The sequence below is a fragment of the Falco peregrinus genome, chromosome 10 (genome assembly GCF_023634155.1).
Source record: "Falco peregrinus isolate bFalPer1 chromosome 10, bFalPer1.pri, whole genome shotgun sequence".
Taxonomy (NCBI): Eukaryota; Metazoa; Chordata; class Aves; order Falconiformes; family Falconidae; genus Falco; species Falco peregrinus.
The window spans coordinates 1,640,837-1,660,727 of record NC_073730.1 but is presented as its reverse complement, the minus strand read 5'-3'; the positions used below and the strand labels follow the sequence as shown (position 1 = coordinate 1,660,727).

The window sequence follows — 19,891 nt, the reverse complement described above, 5'->3', positions numbered from 1 at the left end:
CCCCAGTTCCCTGTCCCTACCCTGGCCCTGTATCCCCCAAAATAGCCTGTTCGCACCCCAGAGCGACTAAATCGCTCTACAGCAAGACCCTCTGAACAAAGAGCTCAGTGAAGTGTGCAGGCTCATCTTGCTAGGAAGGGGGGCTGCTGTGGGGGCACTGATGAGTCTCCATGGCCTTGACCATCCCCACCGGGGGTCTCCACCCACGTGCCTTCCCAGGGGCTCAGGGGCTCCATCCAACACATCTGGGCAGCTCAGCAGGGCTGGTTCTGCGTGCAGGTTTGTCTGTACACAGCTCAGCCCCACCAGGGCCTGCCTGTGTACTATCGATCCTGACAGGATCCTGCACAGGCCAAGTTCCTTTCCTTGAACAGTTCCTTTCCTTCCTTATCCTTGAATAAGTCGTTTCCTTTAATAGCTCCTTTCCTTGAACAAGTCTTTTCCTTTAATAACTCCTTTCATTTATGTCGGGGTTTACCCCAGCTGGTGGCTAAGCACCATGCAGCTACTCCCTCACTCCCCCCACAGTGGGATGGGGGAGAGCATCAGAGGAGTAAACGTGAGAAAACTCCTGGGCTGAGGCAAAGACAGTTTAATAGGTAAAGCAAAAGCCACACACAGGCAAAGAAAACAAGGGATTCATTCCCCGCTTCCCATGGCAGGCAGGTGTTCGGCCATCCCCAGGGAAGCAGCGCTCCAGCACAGGTAACGGTTGCTTGGGCAGACAAACACCGTAACACCGAATGTGTGTCCCCCTCCTTCTTCCCCAGCTCACACACTCAGCATGACGTCCCATGGTATGGAGCACCCTCTGGCTAGCTCGGGTCAGCTGTCCTGGCTGTGCCCCCTCCCAGCTCCTCGTGCCCCCCCAGCCCCCTCGCTGGCAGGGCCAGAGGAACTGAAAAGTCCTTGGCTTGGTATAAACACGACCCGGCAACAACCAAACCCACCGGTGTGCTATCAGCAGGGCTCTCACACCAAATCCCAGCACAGCACCGGCCAGCTGCTAGGCAGAAAATTAACCCTGTCCCAGCCAAAACCAGGACATGCATTTTTAATAGTATGTATTCAGAATAATAGTAGCATAATTGAAATACAAAGGAATTATGGTTTAATGTATTTTGAGTGAGTTAGGGCTTGTAGTAAATCTCTATGAGAGCCATTAAATTCAGGCACAAGCCAAAGAAGCAAGCTCATACAAGAAAATACAAAGCAAATATTCTCAAATACATAGTTCTGAATTGAAACTCTCATTCCAAACTTCTGAAAGGAAATCTATAAGTAGAAAATGGTATAGTTTAATATTTTTTTTGCAGTTCATTTTGCTTTATTGTCACCAGCTACATCAGTTGAAAGCATAAACTTCCATTTAATAACTTACCTGTACGTGTAGTACAACCCATCCACAGCAGAAGCACTGTGGTGTGGCTCAGCAGTGCCATTTGCAAGCTTTAGAAGTTAAAGATGACCCCTGCAACAGACTTGGTATTTTCTGCACTCCAAATTGCATGCACTTGTATTAACTTCCATGATTCCTGAGACTGTCCGTGCAATCTCCTCCCAATTTTCTTGCAAGACAGTATCCAATCTGTACAGATAAAATTATGCAGTTGTTGCAAAAAGACTTCAATACTTTCACAAAACATTTCAGACTGAACTGACACAGAAGCATTACGAAACCCATGACCAAAACCTCACGGTGTGTTTATAATGTACAGTATAATGCACTTCGCTTTCCAAGTGTTATGACTTCAGATTTTATTATGGTCAAAACCACCTTGCATGTGAAACCCGTAATTTATTATCAGTTTGCTTAAGATTTTAACAGCCTAATAAAAATACAAGTTATGTTAGTCCTATTCCAATAATGCTAAAATTCATAGTCCAAGTTAATGCAAGAAAGCCTCAGCAATGCAAATTTTTAAGTGTTTTACTGAAAAACTGTACTAGTACGTTACACGCATCCTTCCACTGCTCCTCTGGTTGACAGCACCAGTCTTTCTCAAGGAGGCCAGCAAGGCAGGAGGGGAACACCACAGTGAACCACAGCTGGACTGGACGGGGCTTTGAGCAACCCGAGCTAGTGGAAAGTGCCCCTGCCTGGGGCAGGGCGTTAGACTAGGTGATCTTTAAGGGTCCCTTCCAACTCAAACTATTCTACGATCCTACAAATTAAAGATAAACTAAAACATGTTTAGACAGCTAAGGGGGTGATTGCTATCACAGCTGAACAAGCTAAAATGAGCCTAAGACAAACACAGGCAAGCTCAGAGATCCCATGCCGTCAAGTCAATGCAGAGCCTGTGTTTTTCATTAGCCATGGCAAAAAATTATATTTACTGGGTTGCACCAGTGGGACAACTGTGACTGAATTGAGTTCCACCCTCACACGACAAAGATCATTCTCAAGATGATTTTCTGTGGAGTTTCTTACACAAGCTTCTTTCTCAAGACATTCTCTTTTTTCTCTCCCCCACCCACCCCACACCCCACCCCCTCCACCCCGCCCCCATGCACTTGCTGCTAGGAACTAACGTGAAATACAATATTAACTAACATAGCAATTGACTTTGTTTTTCCTACCTTCAAAAACAGACATGGCATTGTTTTGTTTACTGAATGATAACATCCGAGGACCAACAGACATTGCTATGACTACATACACCAAATGAATTTCATCATCACTGATATGCCACATCATACAACTAGCAGAACTTCAAAGCACCTTGCAGACTGGCTTTTTTGTAAATATAAGTCCACAAAGGTCTCAGTGACAAGTATGCAATATTAACAACCTATATTAACAATTTTTTAAGGAACTAAGCACATTCCTTAGAGAAAACCAGGAATATAAGCATGCAAGTAGTATTTCTAGAGGCATATAGCATTTATTTGTATTTTAGATTCTTACATACTAGTCCAACATGACCTTAAGCACTATTGTTTATGGAATCCTGGCAGTTTTGCAATATAAAACAAACCCCACAAAGAGTATATAACAAAGCTTTTTGGATTTCACTCTGAGTCCAATCTTTGTCTCACTTCTTCCCCACTTTCTAATCCGGTGATTTCAGGAAGACTGGTCCCTCACTTAGGAATGTTCACTTTTAGCATAGCACTAAGAACAACAAAAAAGGGGGGAAAATTATTAAATTATACACCACTGAGTCATGTAGCACTGCTTTTGTATCCACTCTACCCAAAATCCCCCAAGACAACTATCTTCCCCCTCTGATAGCAGATATTGCGTCAGAGGCTATTGATACCTGAGTGACTTTATAACCCAGAAACTTCCTAACAGGACTCCAGAAAGTAAAGTACCACTTATTAAAACACAGGAAATTGCTGTGAATTCTACTCCCAAATGTTCTGGAGACTGACTTTTAACTCCTTTCCGTCCATATTCCCCAGTCGTGCCCTTTAGAGAGAAGGGTCTTCTTACATTTACCAAATATTCTCATGCTTCATTCAGAGCTCCCCAAAGGCAACAGGTGTGGGCCACAAGGCCACCAGCTTCAGTACATCAAACATTTTAAAGCCAATATAAGTTGTTGAAACTTTACTGGGCAACAGGTTCAGCTTGGTTAAATCGTGCCAGTCCGAACCAGTGTGCAGAGCACCGAAAACAGGCTGCTGCAGGAAGCGCCCCAACTGCAACTTCACATCCAGATCAAAGCCTATATACAATGTACTACATAGTATTATGTACTACAGAGGTGAGAACTTAACTGGAAAACAGAAATTACAGTCTGCAAAAATAAATCCAAATGCCTTTTCAGCTGATGTTTGCAAAAAACACAAGAATGCGAGGTTGTAAGGCAAGAGGAAAGGCCTCTCTGTTGTGACGGAAGAATGGTTTTAACTGAGAGTGGATTTAGACTGAATATAAGGAAGCAATTTTTTTACAGTGAGGGTGGTGAGACACTGGCACAGGCTGCCCAGAGCAGCTGTGGATGCTCCATCCCTGGCAGTGTTCCAGGCCAGGCTGGATGGGGCTTTGAGCAACCTGGTCTGGTGGAAGGTGTCCCTGCTCATGGCAGGGGAGCTGGAACTAGATGATCTTTAAAGGTCCCCAAAGTATTCTGCGATAACACATAAAGGGCTGATCTTGAAGAAATGTGCACAATCCAATCTTGCTGCAGAAATGTTATAACATCTACCTACCCCCAAGCCACTGCTGTCACTGTGAAACGTCAGAGTTGAGATCTATTGCCATTCTGAGGGTACTGGAAGGCTCTGCTACACAAGGAGAGGCACCAACAGAAGCATAAAATAATGATTTTTATTATGCCTCATATGACCAAAAAAACCCCACGTTCTTTTCTGAATATTTCTTAAAAAGAGAAGGCTGAGAGGAGACCTTGTTTCTGGTTTTGGTTTCCTAATGGGAGAATACAGAGAAGATGGAGCCATACTCTTCCCAGAGATGCATAGTAACAGGATGAAAGACAACAGAGACAAATGCACAGCAAAAGAAGTTCCAGTTAGATATTAATATCTATTATCTAATATCAGTTAGATATTAGAAAAAAAGATTCACCACTAGGGTAGACAGTCATTTGAATAGGTTAGAAAACATCTCCCTGAAGATATTAAAAACTCAGGCAGAGTCCTGAGCAACCTGATTCTTATTCTGCAGTTCCATGACTACCTAGGCAGAAAGCCAGCCAAAGTTCAAGACTGTTAAAGGTTGAAATTAAGGTCTTTGGTATGTTGATGGTTATTCTGAAAGTTATTCTAGCACCACTGTTTGGTAAGTATAAGAAAATACTGTCAAAGATAAAAGTTCTGTCTCTGCTTCCAAATACACTTTGGAGGTCAGAAACGTTCCTGGGCTTGTACATCACTGGCCCTCACTCACACTGTACATTCCAGACGCGGGGAGCACAGAGTTTTGGCAGATGCGCTTTCAGCATCCTAGCCCCCCCAGGACAACAGCATGCCTGAGCTGTGAGCCTGCAGCAGCTTCCCCGCTAGCACAGCAGCACGTGTAGCTGATCTGTACCTTCCCACACGGCCTTTGGCGTGAACTTATTCTGCGAAAATTAAGGTAGTAGAAAAGAAGTAGAAAAGAAATTAACAAAGCTTCCCTACCTTCCAAAAAGCAACTTCATTGTTTACTGTGTTTTCATTAACTTCTTTAAGAATTCCGTGTTCAGTTGGTTTTGCAATGTTCACATTGTAAATCTTTTTTTTGATCTTTCATACAGATATTTGAGATTTTTCAGATTTTGAAACCCAAGCTATAACTCTCATTTTTTCCCCACTTAATTCTGTTGTGCTAATTAACAGAAATAACATAGCCTGAGATTTCAAACTGCAAGCAACAAAGTTTGTTTTCAAATAATTCATGCAAGAAAATTGAGAAGGGGAAAATGAAAGAAACCCACGTTCTTTTTACCAGAGAAGATACCTGGATGCTGTTCTGAACATGCTGCAAAAAAAACCAAGAACAAAATAATTAAATACACTAGCACAGGGTAGTGTTACGAAACAACTGAGAAGATGCTGACACCATCAGGTCTGGAAGGGCACCAATACAGTGCTGGCTAAAGAGCACGCCCCCATCCCTGCTCTGAACAGGGCTTCCAGATCATGGAAACCGGTTTGATCTCTGTGGTATGGTCAAGGCTACAGATTTAGGGTCTCAGCCTGATCTAACCAAAGGTGATCAAGCACAGAGCTCCTTGACTAGTATACCTGGAGAGCTTCAATTATATCACGTGCATACCTTACCACACCCTTCACGTTCAAAGGAAATAGAGGGGGGTTTCTATCTTTCACAGACACAGAAATGATTAAGATGTAAAAACTCAAGAGACTGAGATGAATTCCTATGTATTTGGCTCAGAACAAATAGTTTCTGGATGCACAGCAAGCCTAAATGGCAGCTATTAAGGTAACAACACTCAATACACCAAAACTTACTGGTTAAAAACTTTTCACCAATCATTTTGTTTAACTGCTTTCTTACATTATTTCTTAACTGAGAAAGACTCACCAACTCACGTTACAAGTGCTTCTCATAACATAACCTAGAAATAAAAGCGGTAGTGAACATCTAGTTCAGATCTACAAGTCACACACTGAAAGTTCGTTATGTTAAATTACTAAATCTCATTGTTATTTGTCTTCATTTTTAAATACCACTTTACAAAGCAATGACTTTTTAATCTTTTGAAAGCATTTTGGAGGGCTATTGTAAATAGCATGTAAAATGCTATTTTTATCAACCTCTTTTTTCCCCCACCAAATGGTTGACTGGGTTTTGATTAAATAAGCAGAAGTTTTGTATTCCTTTAATGCTTTAATTTCTTTTTTTATTTATTCATGTAGCACTCACCAAAGCCTTGGAAAACCATACAGAACACAGTACATGCAACAATATCACAGAAAGATGTGATTTAGACATAAAATACAGAAGAAATCCTTATAGTGATTTTTTTATTAAAATATACTAACATGGATGCAAGGCAAACTGTCCATTTTCCTGGATTATCTTCATATCTTCAGTCACACACGTTCACAGACAGAGCTCCAAAAGTACCAATGTTTAAGTGTCATAGGAAATCATCCACAGTAGCTGGACTAGATATTTTAATAATTTCAGTGTTCTCAATTAGCAAAAGATGTTTTCTTGAATATTTTTCTTCTAATAATAAAAACCTACTCAGTAGATTTTGCATATTTTTCAATTTTAAATGTTTTCACCAATCCCTTAAACTTTTTTTTTTTTACATGCTTTTTTTCTTTCAAAGCCTTGTCCTATAGAGGCTTCTTATCTGCAAAAGGAGACACGAGTGCTGTTAAGATGTACAAAATAATAGGCCTCTCCTTTCCCACTGTAAAATTAGGAGTTTAACATCCATTTGAAGGGCATGAAATTAAATCGCAATTTAGCTATATTCTGTAGTCACTAAAGCACTCATAGTATCAAAATCACAAATATCCTCACAAAGGTCATTACTTGCTCAGCAGCTTCTCCTTGTGGTGCTTTGTTCAAGTCCTCCAGATTGTGATGCATCTCAAGTTTATCACTGTAAACCTTACAAAGTTATTTCATCCTAATTTTTCCACCCGTATGCCAATATCACATCCTTCTGCTGCATTCCCAGTCCTCATACCACAAAGAACTTTCACTTCCCTCCCCCTTCAGCTCAGACCCAACAATGCCACTGAACACTCATTTCTCAAAGCTGACTGTAGTGGTCTTGAAAATACAAGGCTGTCTTAATTCAGCTGTTAATACTAGATTGAGAACGTGTACATACCTTTCCTATAGGCTTTCCTAAAGTCCATACTTATTTTGCTCTTTCAATACACCTCGGATATGTCAGCTGTCCTCTCTTACACTGCACTTGAAATAAAGTTGTACCAGATTCTGCTCCAAAATGGTTCTGCTTACAGTAAAATCCAACATAATCTCCATGATAAAAATAAACTTGATTCTTATAGAACTCTTGCAGCAGCACATTATTTTTCTCCATTTCATTTTTTGACAACGTACATGGCTCTAAAGAAGAGAGATTTGATCAGTGTTAATAAATCGATTATTTTTGAAATAGCATAATTTTGAGTAGTCTACAGTAAGACTAAATTATTTGCCATTCTCTTAATATAGCACAAATTATATCGCTGTATTTTTGCATGCTGCAGGTATGCCATATTTAAGAGAATAGCCAAACTTACACTTGCTTCTATTAAAACTTTCATCTCTACCTGAAAAAAATGAAGGTGAGATCAAGTCCTAGTTGACAATACTCGATTTATAAATTGTAACTATGTGAATATAGTGAGTTGGGGTTGTTCAGCCTGGAGAAGAGAAGGCTCAGGGGAGACCTTACGGCAGCCTTTCAATACTTAATAGGGGCTTGTAAGAAAGATGGGGGCAGATGTTTTACTAGGGCCTGTAGCGATAGGACAAGGAGTAATGGTTTTAAACTAAAAGAGGGTGAATTTAGAATTAATATAAGGAACAATTTTTTTACAATGAGGGTGGTGAAGCACTGGCACAGGTTGCCCAGAGAGGTGGTAGATGCCCCATCTCTGGAAATATTTGAGGTCAGTTTGGACAGGGCTCTGAGGAACCTGACACAGTTGAAGATGTCCCTGTTTATTGCAGGGGGTTGGACTAGATGACCTTTAAAGGTCACTTCCAAACTATTCTATGATTCTATGAATTACAGAGAGAAATAAACACTTATTTATCTTATCACACCTACCTATACAAACTGGTGGTGAAGTCCACTGTCCTTCAGAACAGTAGATTCTCTCAGATCCTTCCAAAAAGTGATAGTCAGAGCAACTATACTGAACTGAAGAACCATTGTCGTACTGGGTCAGAGGTGGGCGAGTAAGAGCTCCGTTCACAATAGAAGGGGGAGAGTCACATTTTTCTGTAGGAGCTGGAATAACATTAAAAACATCTGAGAAATATTCAGCTCAAGCAACTAACAAATCAGCAGTTTGAAATGCCTGTCAACACTAGATATTTAGCAGCGCTGTGTACTTTCTTACTACTTTATTAAGTTTCAGATCAGGATGCAATCTCCAGCTTTATGCCAGCCATAAGAAATGCAGAATGCAATCTCCTGCTTAAGTGTAACCATAAGACATCCTTGGGCACATTGAATTGTTTATAGCTGTCTTTCTGCAGAGCTTTGAGTTCCCTGGGCTTGAAGAAGAGCTCCTGCCTCCTTCCTACAGCCTTCACCGTCAAAGGAAGGTGTACTGGTTTTCCATGCTTGGATATATTTAATAATACAGCTGTCTTGTGCAAGGGTAGCTGTGTTGTTGATTCCTAAACATCTATTATTCACAACAGATTCTAGGCCCACACTGCCAAAGGAAGTTGTTTCTAGATATGTTTGAGATGGATCAATTTAAAAAGGAATATAAAAAAAAAAAAGTATTGTTTTACCTTGCATAATGCATTTTGGGTATTTTAGTCTGCCATGGTTACACTGTGTCCGTCCAGGAGAGGGAATGGTAGTCTGGAGAAAACTGTATCCCTGTTTACATTCAAACTCTATGAGATCGCCATGTAGGAAAATTAATTCTTCCTGTCTCCATTTCAATTCTATATTGTTGCTGTTCATATCAGTTACGTTAAGACTGCACGGTTCTAGGAAATAAAAGTGTACTTCAATAAAACGCAACCTTACATGATTTCTTAGCTCCCTTTTGTAGGGGTCAAGAAAGAGGAGTCTGTATCAATAATTCTAAAATATTTTCAAATATTGCAAGAACTATAGATGCATAAAAAAGAATGCAAATGTAAAAAAAATGACCCAAAGTAACAAAAATAACATGATAACATGTTAAAAAAAAAAAAAAAAAAAAGCCTAAACTGGGAAGAGTAAACCCCAGAACACGCACACTTCTGAACAAACCTGGTTTCTACAAGTATTTGTAAACATATGGCAGCCTAGGTTTACCATTCAAGAAGAAAATAACTTCCTTACTGTAACTTGAAAGGATTTTTTATAATTAAAATAGTCATCCATCAAAATTGACCCATCAGATCTGGCTGACAGATTTGGTAAGCCCTTTGAAGGCAGTAGTAGTTAACATACAGTAAAATTTAAACTACTACCTAAGGAAGTGTTTTGACAATTTCATTTTCCTTGCTTATTTGCTTTGTTTTGCCATTGTTAAAAGAATTCACCGACCTTCCAAAAACCTTCTGGAAGTTTTGTATACTTCTCTGGGCTTTTTCAGGTTATTCAATATTGGTTTCATTGTTTTCTGAGACTTTTCTTAAAATTTAGTGCCAGGATCACATCAGGTAGCCTAGCTTTCCATTAGACAGTTAACCTCATTAACTTTTGAAACCATTGTTCAACTTCAGTAAAGCCTGACAGGGGGACAGTTATAAAAATGCATTTCTACAAGTTCACAAGAATCACTGCCTGATCGAGGCCTTATTAATGCTCTGCTGAGGGTCAGCTGTCATCAAATTATCCATACTGATAACAGCACCATGAAAACAAATTGGTATGGATATTTTCCTGAAATTAACTACAGTATGTGCTTGCTCTGGTCTGATTAGCTAAGGGTTCAAAAGAAATCTATGAAAGCATGGAAAGGATATTGTGGTTATTTGGATGCTTAGGAGACAAATAACACTCATAGGAAATGAGTTCTCATTATTTCACAGGATTTGTTGAATTTGAGTATTCAGATCCAAGAATGTTGATCTGGATGTTTCAATCCAGACAAGGCACGTTTTATTCATTTTAAAATAAGTAATTAAAACTGAACTGGTTGTTTATCTGCATTTTCAGAGAAGATTACAAACTTAAAGTGAGTCAATTTAACAAAGGAGGCTAGTAAACCAGAATTATTTCATTACAGGAAGGAAAGAAAGGCAAACAAACAACTCTTGTAGAGCATCAGAAATTGTATTCCTGCTAGTATTGATAAATTCCTAATGGAAGTTTTATACATCGTTTTGAACAGCATACTTAAGAGCAACATGGAGAAATTAGAAAGTCCAGAATGAAATGATAGATATAAAGACACATAATAAAAACAAAGGTTGAAGGTTTAAAAATGTAAGTCCAAGAAATCATTGTGTTCCTTGTTACTTGTATCTAAAAGCCATTTTGGCAATGGCTACAGTCATTCCTTCTAAACATCTATGAAGGGTAGGAAGGAATTCACTGAAAGAACATGGGAGCAGAAATTAGCTATCCCTGTTACCTAGGAGGATTCTTTATGTTCTAAATAGCTCGCTCAGGAAAACAGAGGAATCTGTTTAACTGGGTGTTTGTAAGAACAGGCCAGAGGACACCCAGCAGGAGTGGCCTAGGCGTGTTTGATTTTGGTTCATCTTCATGTTTCTGGAATCTTTATTAACTCAACTGAAAGAGAAAAGGCAGTTATGAAAGGATTATCAAGAAGTCCTTTCCAGTTTTACCTTTCTAGATTACATATGACACTTTCTTTTTCTTACAAGACATACCCAAGCAAGCTGGTGGTTCCGTCCAGTTTCCTTGCTCACAGTAAACAGTACTAGGTCCATCCAAAAAATGCAAATGCTGACAAACATATTCTACTGAGGAACCATTTTTGTAACTTGTCAGTAACGGACCGAGTACACCACCATTTTTAATCCCAGGTGGAGAGGTACAGTCTTGCTGCATTTCTGACACGAGGTAAGGAGATAGGTAATTAGATCTTTAAAACAACGTTAACACTGGCAAATGTATCAGACTTATAATAGATGGAGCAAAAAAGTTACGTACAAAGAAAACGTAAACCAATATTGTTTCTTTTTCAAATTTCATTCTCAGAAACACTACACTTGCCTTACTGAATTGCAAACAGGCATTCTATTTCATAGAATCATAGGACCGGTTAGGTCAGAAAAGCCATTTGAGATCATCAGGTCCAACCGTTAACCCAGGCCTGCCAAGCCCATCACTAAACCATGTCCTTAAGCACCACATCCATGAGGTTTTTTAAACACCTCCAGGGATGGTGATTCCACCGCCTCCCTGGGCAGCCTGTTCCAATGCATCACCTCCCTGTCTGTGAAGACATTTTTCCTAATATCCGATCTAAACCTCCCCTGGCACAACCGGAGGCTGTTTCCTCTTGTCTTGTTGCTTGTTATCTGGGAAAGACCAACCCCCACCTGCCTACAGCCTCCTGCCAGGGAGCTGCGGAGAGCAGCAAGATCCTCTCCTCTCCAGACTAAACGCCCCCAGTTCCCTCAGCTGCTCCTCACAGACCTTGTGCTCCAGCCCCTTCCCCAGCCTCGTTGCCCTTCCCTGGACACGCTCCAGCCCCTCAGTGTCCCTCCTGCAGTGAGGGGCCCAGAACCAGCCACAGGATTCCAGGTGCGGCCTCACCAGTGCTGCGTACTGGGGGACTATCGCTTCCCCAGCCCTGCTGGCCACACTGTGTCTGGTACAAGCCAGGGTGCTGTCGGGCTGCTTGGCCACCTGGGCACACTGCTGGCTCCTGTTCAGGTGGCTGTTGATCAACAAGCTCAGGTCCTTTTTGGCCAGGCAGCTTTCCAGCCGCCCCTCCCCCAGCCTGTAGCGTTGTGTGGGGCTGTTGTGCCCCAAGTGCAGGACCCAGCACTGGGCCTTGTTGAACCTCATACAGCTGGCCTCAGCCCATCAGTCCAACCCCCCTGCAGAGCCAGCCTGCCCAGACCCCCCTGCAGAGCCAGCCTGACCTCCAGCAGATCAGCACTCCCCCCCAGCTTGGTGTCCTCTGCAAACTCACTGAGGGTGCACTCGGTCCCCTCCTCCAGATTGTCAATAAAGATATTGAACAGGACTGTCCCCAGTACGGAGCCCTGGGGCACACCGCTCTTGAATGGCTGCCAGTGGGATTTAACTCCTTTCACCACCGCTCTCTGGGCTCAGCCCTCCAGCAGCTTTTAACCCAGCACAGAGCACACCCGTCCAAGCCAGGAGCAGCCAGTTTCTCCAAGAGAATGCTGTGGGAGATGGTGCCAAAGGCTTTACTAAGGTCCAGGTAGACAACATCCACAGCCTTTCCTCCTTCTGCTAGTCAGGTCATCTTGATGCAGGAGGTCAGGAGATCAATATACTCATGAATTTGCATGTTCAAACAACATTAACAGAAAGGGTACAAAATGACTGAAGGTAAATGCTAAGGTATGAAATAAAATTACAAATACAGAATAAGCTTATAGGTGTAGTTTACAATCACCAGGAACAAGCAACAAGGCCACTGCCTTTCATTCATTCAGACTGCTACACTGACATCTGTAGCACATGCAAACATTTTCAAGAATAAGGAAACATACTATAGCAAAAAAGTAGTAAGAGTTGTCATAAAAAACCTATAATAGCATTGGAGAGTAGTGAAGTCCCTTTTAAACAGAAAGGCAATGTTCTCCTACCTGTATCTTCATTGCGATATGTTTTGTTTGCTCTCATTTCTGCATCTGCCTCAATTGATGGTGGTGCCTCAGATGCCCACTTATCCATCATTCCTATAACTATAGCAGAAACTTAGAACCAGTTTTCTCAGAAATAACTCATTTTCAAATACCAAAACAGACACTGATGCGTTGTAAGATGTAATAAAATCAATATTCCAGGGGAAAAATAGACAATACAGGTGTCAGCTGAATTCACCTAGCTCATACTTTCTCTTTAAACTGTGAACACAGATTGTCTGCAAATTATGCAACACTTTACCTCTCAAGCATTTGAACAGAGGAGAGCATACACAGTTTTGCAGATATGGATACTGAGGCTCTCCAGAAAATTAAAGCATTGTTTGAAGAATCTTTTCAGTTCAGTTGTCAGTCTTCACAAAGGTACTAACCAATACAAATAGGGGGTGATGTCCATTTTCCTTTTTCACACTGGATTTCCTCAGATCCTCTTATTTTAAAGGTCCTTTGACACTGTATAGTAACTTTGTCTCCATTACGATATGTTCTTCTAACTGCAATGGTACGGGCATGAGGAGGAAGTGGTGGTGGAGGACATTTATTTTTTACATCTGAAAATAAAAGCAGCATATTTTTTTCTCACTAATCAAAACCATGTACACAGTTCATTTTACTATATAGCATGCAAGCCTGTCACTCAAAAAACATTTTTTTGTTGATCCAGAAGAAATGCTCTCATTTTCTTTAAAATAATAGGAAACCAGAACAAAAAAGTGATTTTTGCATTCAAGAAATATAGAAGTATTACGCTACTGCACTGCTATAAAAAAATCTGTCATTTCTCCACAGAGACTTAATAAAGTGTTCTTTAAAGGACTTCAGGAAATAGAGATTTCCCATACCCTCCATTGATATAATATTTAAAGCAGCTTATGTATTAATTCTAATGCTACAAAAGCAGCAATAAAAATAACCCATTTCCTATCCTGAAATTAAGTTTGTGATTACTGTATTCTTAAAACAAGATTTAGGCCTTGTTTTCATACTCCTGAGCACCCCACCTTCTCTGCACTCACTCAGGAAAAAATCCTGCTGTGTCATCAGAATAATTACAGGGCTGGGGTCCCAACACGTGCCATTTAATTGAGAGATTCCGGTGCATTTTAAATACTACTGTGCCTGCTAGGAAGGGAAGATGAATTTCACCTTTGTACTCAATCATGTATTCTTCTACAAGATTAGCTATAAAGGAATTATAAAACACTGATTTTACTGAAAACTGTGCTTAACACACCTATAAATTTTAAAGGCTAAATATAACTTTTTTAATCTCAAGCATCCCACACACAATGATTATTAAATTTTGTTTAGAAAACATACTTCATGGGAAAAAATCCTGAGAAAAATATATTGGAGAAGAGATTATCTTAGATTTAGCTTAAACCAATAAAAATGATTGATTGTCCCACCCTCCGTCATCATCAGCTGGCATACCTTACACATAAAGCAGAGATTTTGTTACCATGAGGCAGTGAGATCTCCTAAAGCTCAGATGAAGGGAACAACATTAAGATAAAATAATGACCTACAACAATCAAGGTATGTTGAACAATATTGTAAGTTCTCTATTAGCCTAATTATTGATTTATACTGATTTCTGCTGTATACTGTATTTCACCTGGCTCAGTAGACCTTTCATTCTTTTGAAAGTCTCTTTTCTGAGAATGTCCGTTATCCCTCAATGATTGAGAAAGCGACAGTGATTGCTAAAGGTGTGGTTCAGTCCTCAGAATGACCTTTCTAGTTAATTCTGTTGAAAACATACATAGTTTGGTGAGGCTGTACTCTGAAAAGTACCACAATCCCCAAGAATTCAAGAGAAACTTGTTACAAATTTTATTTTTAATGCCTTTCAAGAGGCAGGTTCCCAGCTCACAAGGCAGGATTAAACATGCTTCATTAAACCTTCATGTAACCTGAACATGGTTAAACTCGAGCTTCAGGGGCTGAACAACTTCTGCATAATTGTTGATTCTTGCTTCTCCAGAAGACAATGTCCAGAGGAACAACAGCAACAGACAGTATCTGCTCTATTGTCAGATGAAAATTAATTCCTATTCTCATTGCTTCCTCCTCTGCTCCATACCTGTCAGCTAACACTTGATTTCTATTTAGGTGGTAAACTAGTACAAAAAACATATTTTTATGTTGTATTGATAAAGCATTTCATGAAAGAAGTTGCTCATCTTTCACTAAGAATTTGACATGATAAAACTATAAAAATAAGGTACCTTCACACACCGGAGGCTCTGGATACCATCCAAAATAATAACATTGAATTAAGTCAAATTCACTGACAGAATAATTTTCCTCACAGAAAAAGTGAACTACGTCTCCCTCTTCATAGATTTTCTTCACAGGATAGAAACCTCCATGTGCTATTGCACTCAAAGAGGAGCAAGTTATTCCTAGGAAGAACACACACAGCGGTGAAAAGGCTTCCCCCCCTCCAGCTTTAAAACAAGCCTTTTTGCAAAATTTTTGTTCATTTGTGGAATAAATCACATTTTAAGGAGAATTATTTTCCAGCCCATTACGTACTAGTGCAGTTTGGAGTAAGGGACCACCCATATGTTAGACACACTGCTTCTTCTGTAGTGTTTCCTCCTGCAGTGTGATACCCCTCATCACATTTATATAGCAGCCTCTCATTCAGTCGAAGCTCTTGTTGGGCTGTGAAGTAGCTGCCGTGCTGCAAATTGGGAACTTGACATGACTCTTAAATAAGTAAAGCATATGCATATTAATAACTTCAAACAAAAGGATCAATTACTGTAAAATTTTCTTTATATATACCTTAACAGTGATCATATCCAAGGCAAAATCTTTGCAAATAAGATATAATTACAAATGCAGTAGTTTACACAAGTTACACAAGCCATCATTTGGGAAGAAAGTTTGAATGGCAATGGTTTTATTTGAAACAACATGATTTCATCTATAGCGATTCCTTCTACGTATAATTTTATGTATACAATTTCACAAAACTAGCAGCATGTGGAATTTGGCAACTTCTTCCCAGGAGTTACAGCTGAGAACCCACATTAGTACTCCTCAGACAAGCCGTCTGGCCCTACAGGTACAGCAAAAACAGTAGAATTCGATACATGTAAGACTTTACGAAGGAGAAAAATGCAGAACCCTACCAAACGTTTTAGCACAGCTTGGCTGGGAGGACCATCCTTCTGGTCGACATTGTACAGTAGCTTCAGTACCACCACCTGGAGTGTGGTAGCCTGGATAGCATTTGTATCGCAGTTCGTCGTGTATTTTGAAGTACATTTCTGTACCATAAAAAAAACCATTTTCCAAAAGAGGCTTGTTACATTTTTCTAAATGAAAGGAGACAGTTTGGTTAGAAAGAATGAATTAATGGAATATTTTTGTTCTCTAACAAGCAAAAGAAGGGGTTTTTTAGCTGTTCTGATCTAACTTGTTTCTTGGACCTTTTGAAGGAATCTACTACAATCATCAAATATACCAAACCAATAGTAATAACACTGAGCATGACAACCAAGGAACCTAGAGCTAGGGAGGCTCTAGAGGATACACATCTGAGAGGAAACTATTCATTAGTTTTCCCCAAAATAAGGAAACTGGGCAGCTTTCTTGGGGTTCTTACAAAAATATATATGGTAAACCCTTTAAAATGTGTTTTACTATAAAAATTATTCCACATATAAACATATGTAGTTTATATACCTAAAGGATTAATTTCACTTTGTTGTCCTAACTTGCACGTTTAATCCCTCCTATTAGGCAATTTCTGTTCCCGTATGTTCCAGGAAATCCAGCCAGAAAAGTTTCCTGCTAGAAGTAATGACGAGATTAATAAAGCTAACTCACTGTAGCACCGTGGCACTGGAGACCATCCCTTTGCTGTACAAGTTATTCTTCCATCTTGGGTCCCAGTTTCTGTTGTATAACCAACCATACAAGAATAGGAAAGTTTTTTTTCCTTACGCATAGGGAAATAGTAACTTTTGAAATTATAATAGTACTGGGCAATCTTTCCGTTTTCTATGTGTGGCAAATCACAAGGTTTTTCTGCAAAAAGACAAATATATTTCTCACTAAAAATCTCAGACCAGATATGAACTTTTTTGCATTAATTTATTTACTATCAGTTGGATTGACCAGGCTTTCAAACAGCTGAATGACTACTTACAAGCATGGAGGGTCTTGTAAGACTCACTGAAGTTAAGACATGTTACAATTATATCAGCATTTGTTCTTCAGATTCACAGGAGTATCAGCTGCAGAACAAAACTTCCTAACGTGAACTGGCAAAACTGATGTATTTGAGCATTTAGCCCAGAAGGTGTAAGCATAAGCACCCCTTTGCTGCGTAAGCATACCGATGCCTGCTCAGAGATCCAATGGCCACAGTGTCAAGATTAGCTATGCCATCACGCCTCAGTTCAGCAAACGTTACCAGAGCAGCGAGACAAGCTGCCAGGAGGCAATACAACGGTTAAACACACTGAAGAAAGAGAATTTAAGAACAGTCACCAGAAAAGAAGAAATGGAGGTTAAGGAAAGAACAAATAGAACTGTAATTAAAAAAAACACACAAACCAATAATAGGAGAAAACCTTTAAGGGGAGTTGTGCTGAATACGGTATTAAGTCAAAAAACCCCAAAAAACCCCAAAACCAAAACCCACCACAAAGAAACAATACTTATGTTCAGATTTCTTATAAAATTATCCTTTGGGTCTCAAAAATTGTCTTCATAGCATTACGAGAATACTGAAGAATCAAGTTTTACGAACTTAATCACCATCTATGAATCTCATTATAATTGGGCAGAATTATCCCACAAGTTGGCACTGCTGCATTCACCCTACACATTTTAGAACCGAAATAACAAACTATTGCTCCTTCACGCAATAATGTGACTAGAATTTACTGCATTTACTAGAATTCTCTGCAAATTTAGTGTTTTTAATAAATAAAAAATGCCAAGATAATTTTTTTTTTTAAATAATTCCCTTCCTCACACAGCTGCTGTATCACATCTAAATAAAGCAAACAAACCTGGGGGTACTGAAGATTTTTAGGTAATTAAGACAGAAATGGTTGCTACCTACATACCTTTCATTTGACTTTCCAAAGGGTATCAGTGTAATTTCAACTGCTTTGCATAAGGACAAAACTCTAGTGAAGACAGAAGTAGTTGCAACAAATATGCTGGAGTTGAATATACATTAGTAGATACAAAATGAAATGCAAAAAAAGGGACACCTTTTCAATTAATGGATGTACCTTCATATACAGTCCACAGCTTTGTGAACTTGCAGTTCAAGTGGTGGAACTATATAAACCCAATAATTAAGTGCCGATGAAAAAAGGGATAGGAAATGCAAACCCACCCTAGATTAGCTTCTGCAGGTTCCATTTAACTTCCACTCCCTTGCTTTGTGGTAAAGCCAAAACACTTCAACCACCAAGACACTTCAATACATAAAATGTTTTCATAGTACAAAATGCAATTTGTGTAAGTGCCTCAATACCACTTAAATACATCCTAAAATAATTTTCTTCTGAACAAAAGTCTGAACCTTTCAGTATTACTTTGAAGTTTAGACATGAATCTGTAGCCCTGAGCTACAGCGACAATTGAATCATGATCATCAGCCATCACAATAAAAATGTATTTCAAAAGCAGTGTTTACCCTTGGTAAAGATATGAAAGACATTGCACTTCAGTTACTTAGACCACAAGTTCTAGATCCAATGTACATTGATTAACAATAGAATCTGGTGTATTTACCTTCTGCAAAGAGTTTGCCTGAATACATCATAACTAGGAAGAAAAAACAGCTTTTAAATCTCATCTTCATTACCGTCTCCATGAACAGTTTCCACCACTTGTGAAAACTCCACGAAGTATTACTTTTGTAAATAATTAACTGGATTTTTAAAGGAATTCACAAATGCCTTAGTGTCCGCAGTATTTTCTAACAACTTATTTCACTGAAAACACTTCCATTCATTTTAGTTTTCCAAATACCCTAACACCAGACTTGCAGAATTCAACTTCCATTCGGTATATTTTACACCAGTAAAGAGGACAACATATCTTTTTACAGTGAAACCAGGCAACAAGCTTATGGAACAATTTAAATTAACTGAATACTGTTCCCCTCAGAACCTCCTCAGTTGCAAGTTTAAAGGGCATTCTGTTATCAGATTATTTACCTTGGCCAAAATAAAAGGAAACTGAAAACTCTTCCCTCCTCCAGCCTACCCCTATCAGTTGCATTCTGTATGTTATTCATTCTGGGGGCTCTTCCATGAAGAACACAGCCACTACTATTATCTGCCTGTTGCATTTTGTTGTCTACAGCTAGCCCATTTTGTGTCTTTTTTTAAACAAAACCAAACAAAGAAGAACCTCTTGACAATGCATTAGCACCTAACTGGCTAATGGCTACCAGTTGATTTAGCATCGTATTCCACCCTTGGAAAGCATAGTCTTTAAATCTGGGGGTATTTTCTTGGCCTTGCTCCAAGAAAACACAATTCCAAGGCACAAGAGAACAGAATTTAAGGGAGCTGCTGTGATGAGCACCATCTATTCAGCCAGATGAGATGCACGCTTGTATGTCCTGCTCACTTGATAGGAAGAAAGCACTCACAAATCACCAAATTCACCCTTACAACACCCTGCTGTAATTTTGTGGTGTTTAAAAGAAGTAGGAATTATAACAATTTTTTTTCCTGCAGTCACACACAATCCCTCAAAACCTAAGAAAGTAAACTCGAGCTCCCCCCAAAAGTAGCCAGTTTTGAAAACCAGACTATCCCTCTCCAGATCACAGATCAACATGACTGTCCCACACAAACAACTGTTTTTAATAGAATTGTACAGTATTTAATCAGTGAGGAATACCATGCTCTTTGTAAGATCCACAGTTGTGTAATACCAATACATTACTGC

The 19,891-nt window shown here is 39.6% G+C and overlaps 1 protein-coding gene across 3 annotated transcripts; it reads right to left on the bottom strand.

The window, feature by feature from the left end:
- Positions 1-1,569: 1,569 nt before the first annotated feature.
- On the bottom strand, positions 1,570-19,758 carry F13B (coagulation factor XIII B chain). 3 transcript variants are annotated; one of them, XM_027793358.2, is made up of 12 exons: positions 18,722-19,758; positions 16,793-16,993; positions 16,093-16,278; positions 15,488-15,664; positions 15,178-15,354; positions 13,318-13,497; positions 12,887-12,985; positions 10,967-11,149; positions 8,921-9,124; positions 8,223-8,405; positions 7,272-7,513; positions 1,570-1,588 (listed from the first exon to the last, which is right to left on the bottom strand). In XM_027793358.2, the coding sequence occupies exons 1-11, from the start codon at positions 18,801-18,803 to the stop codon at positions 7,302-7,304; spliced, it is 1,884 nt and encodes a 627-aa protein (XP_027649159.2). In that variant the 5' UTR covers positions 18,804-19,758; the 3' UTR covers positions 1,570-1,588; positions 7,272-7,301. The 3 variants fall into 3 exon arrangements, with proteins under 3 accessions (XP_027649159.2, XP_027649158.2, XP_027649157.2); XM_027793357.2 differs by lacking the exon at positions 1,570-1,588 and adding an exon at positions 6,299-6,782; XM_027793356.2 differs by lacking the exon at positions 1,570-1,588 and having other exon boundaries at positions 6,299-7,513.
- Positions 19,759-19,891: the final 133 nt, after the last annotated feature.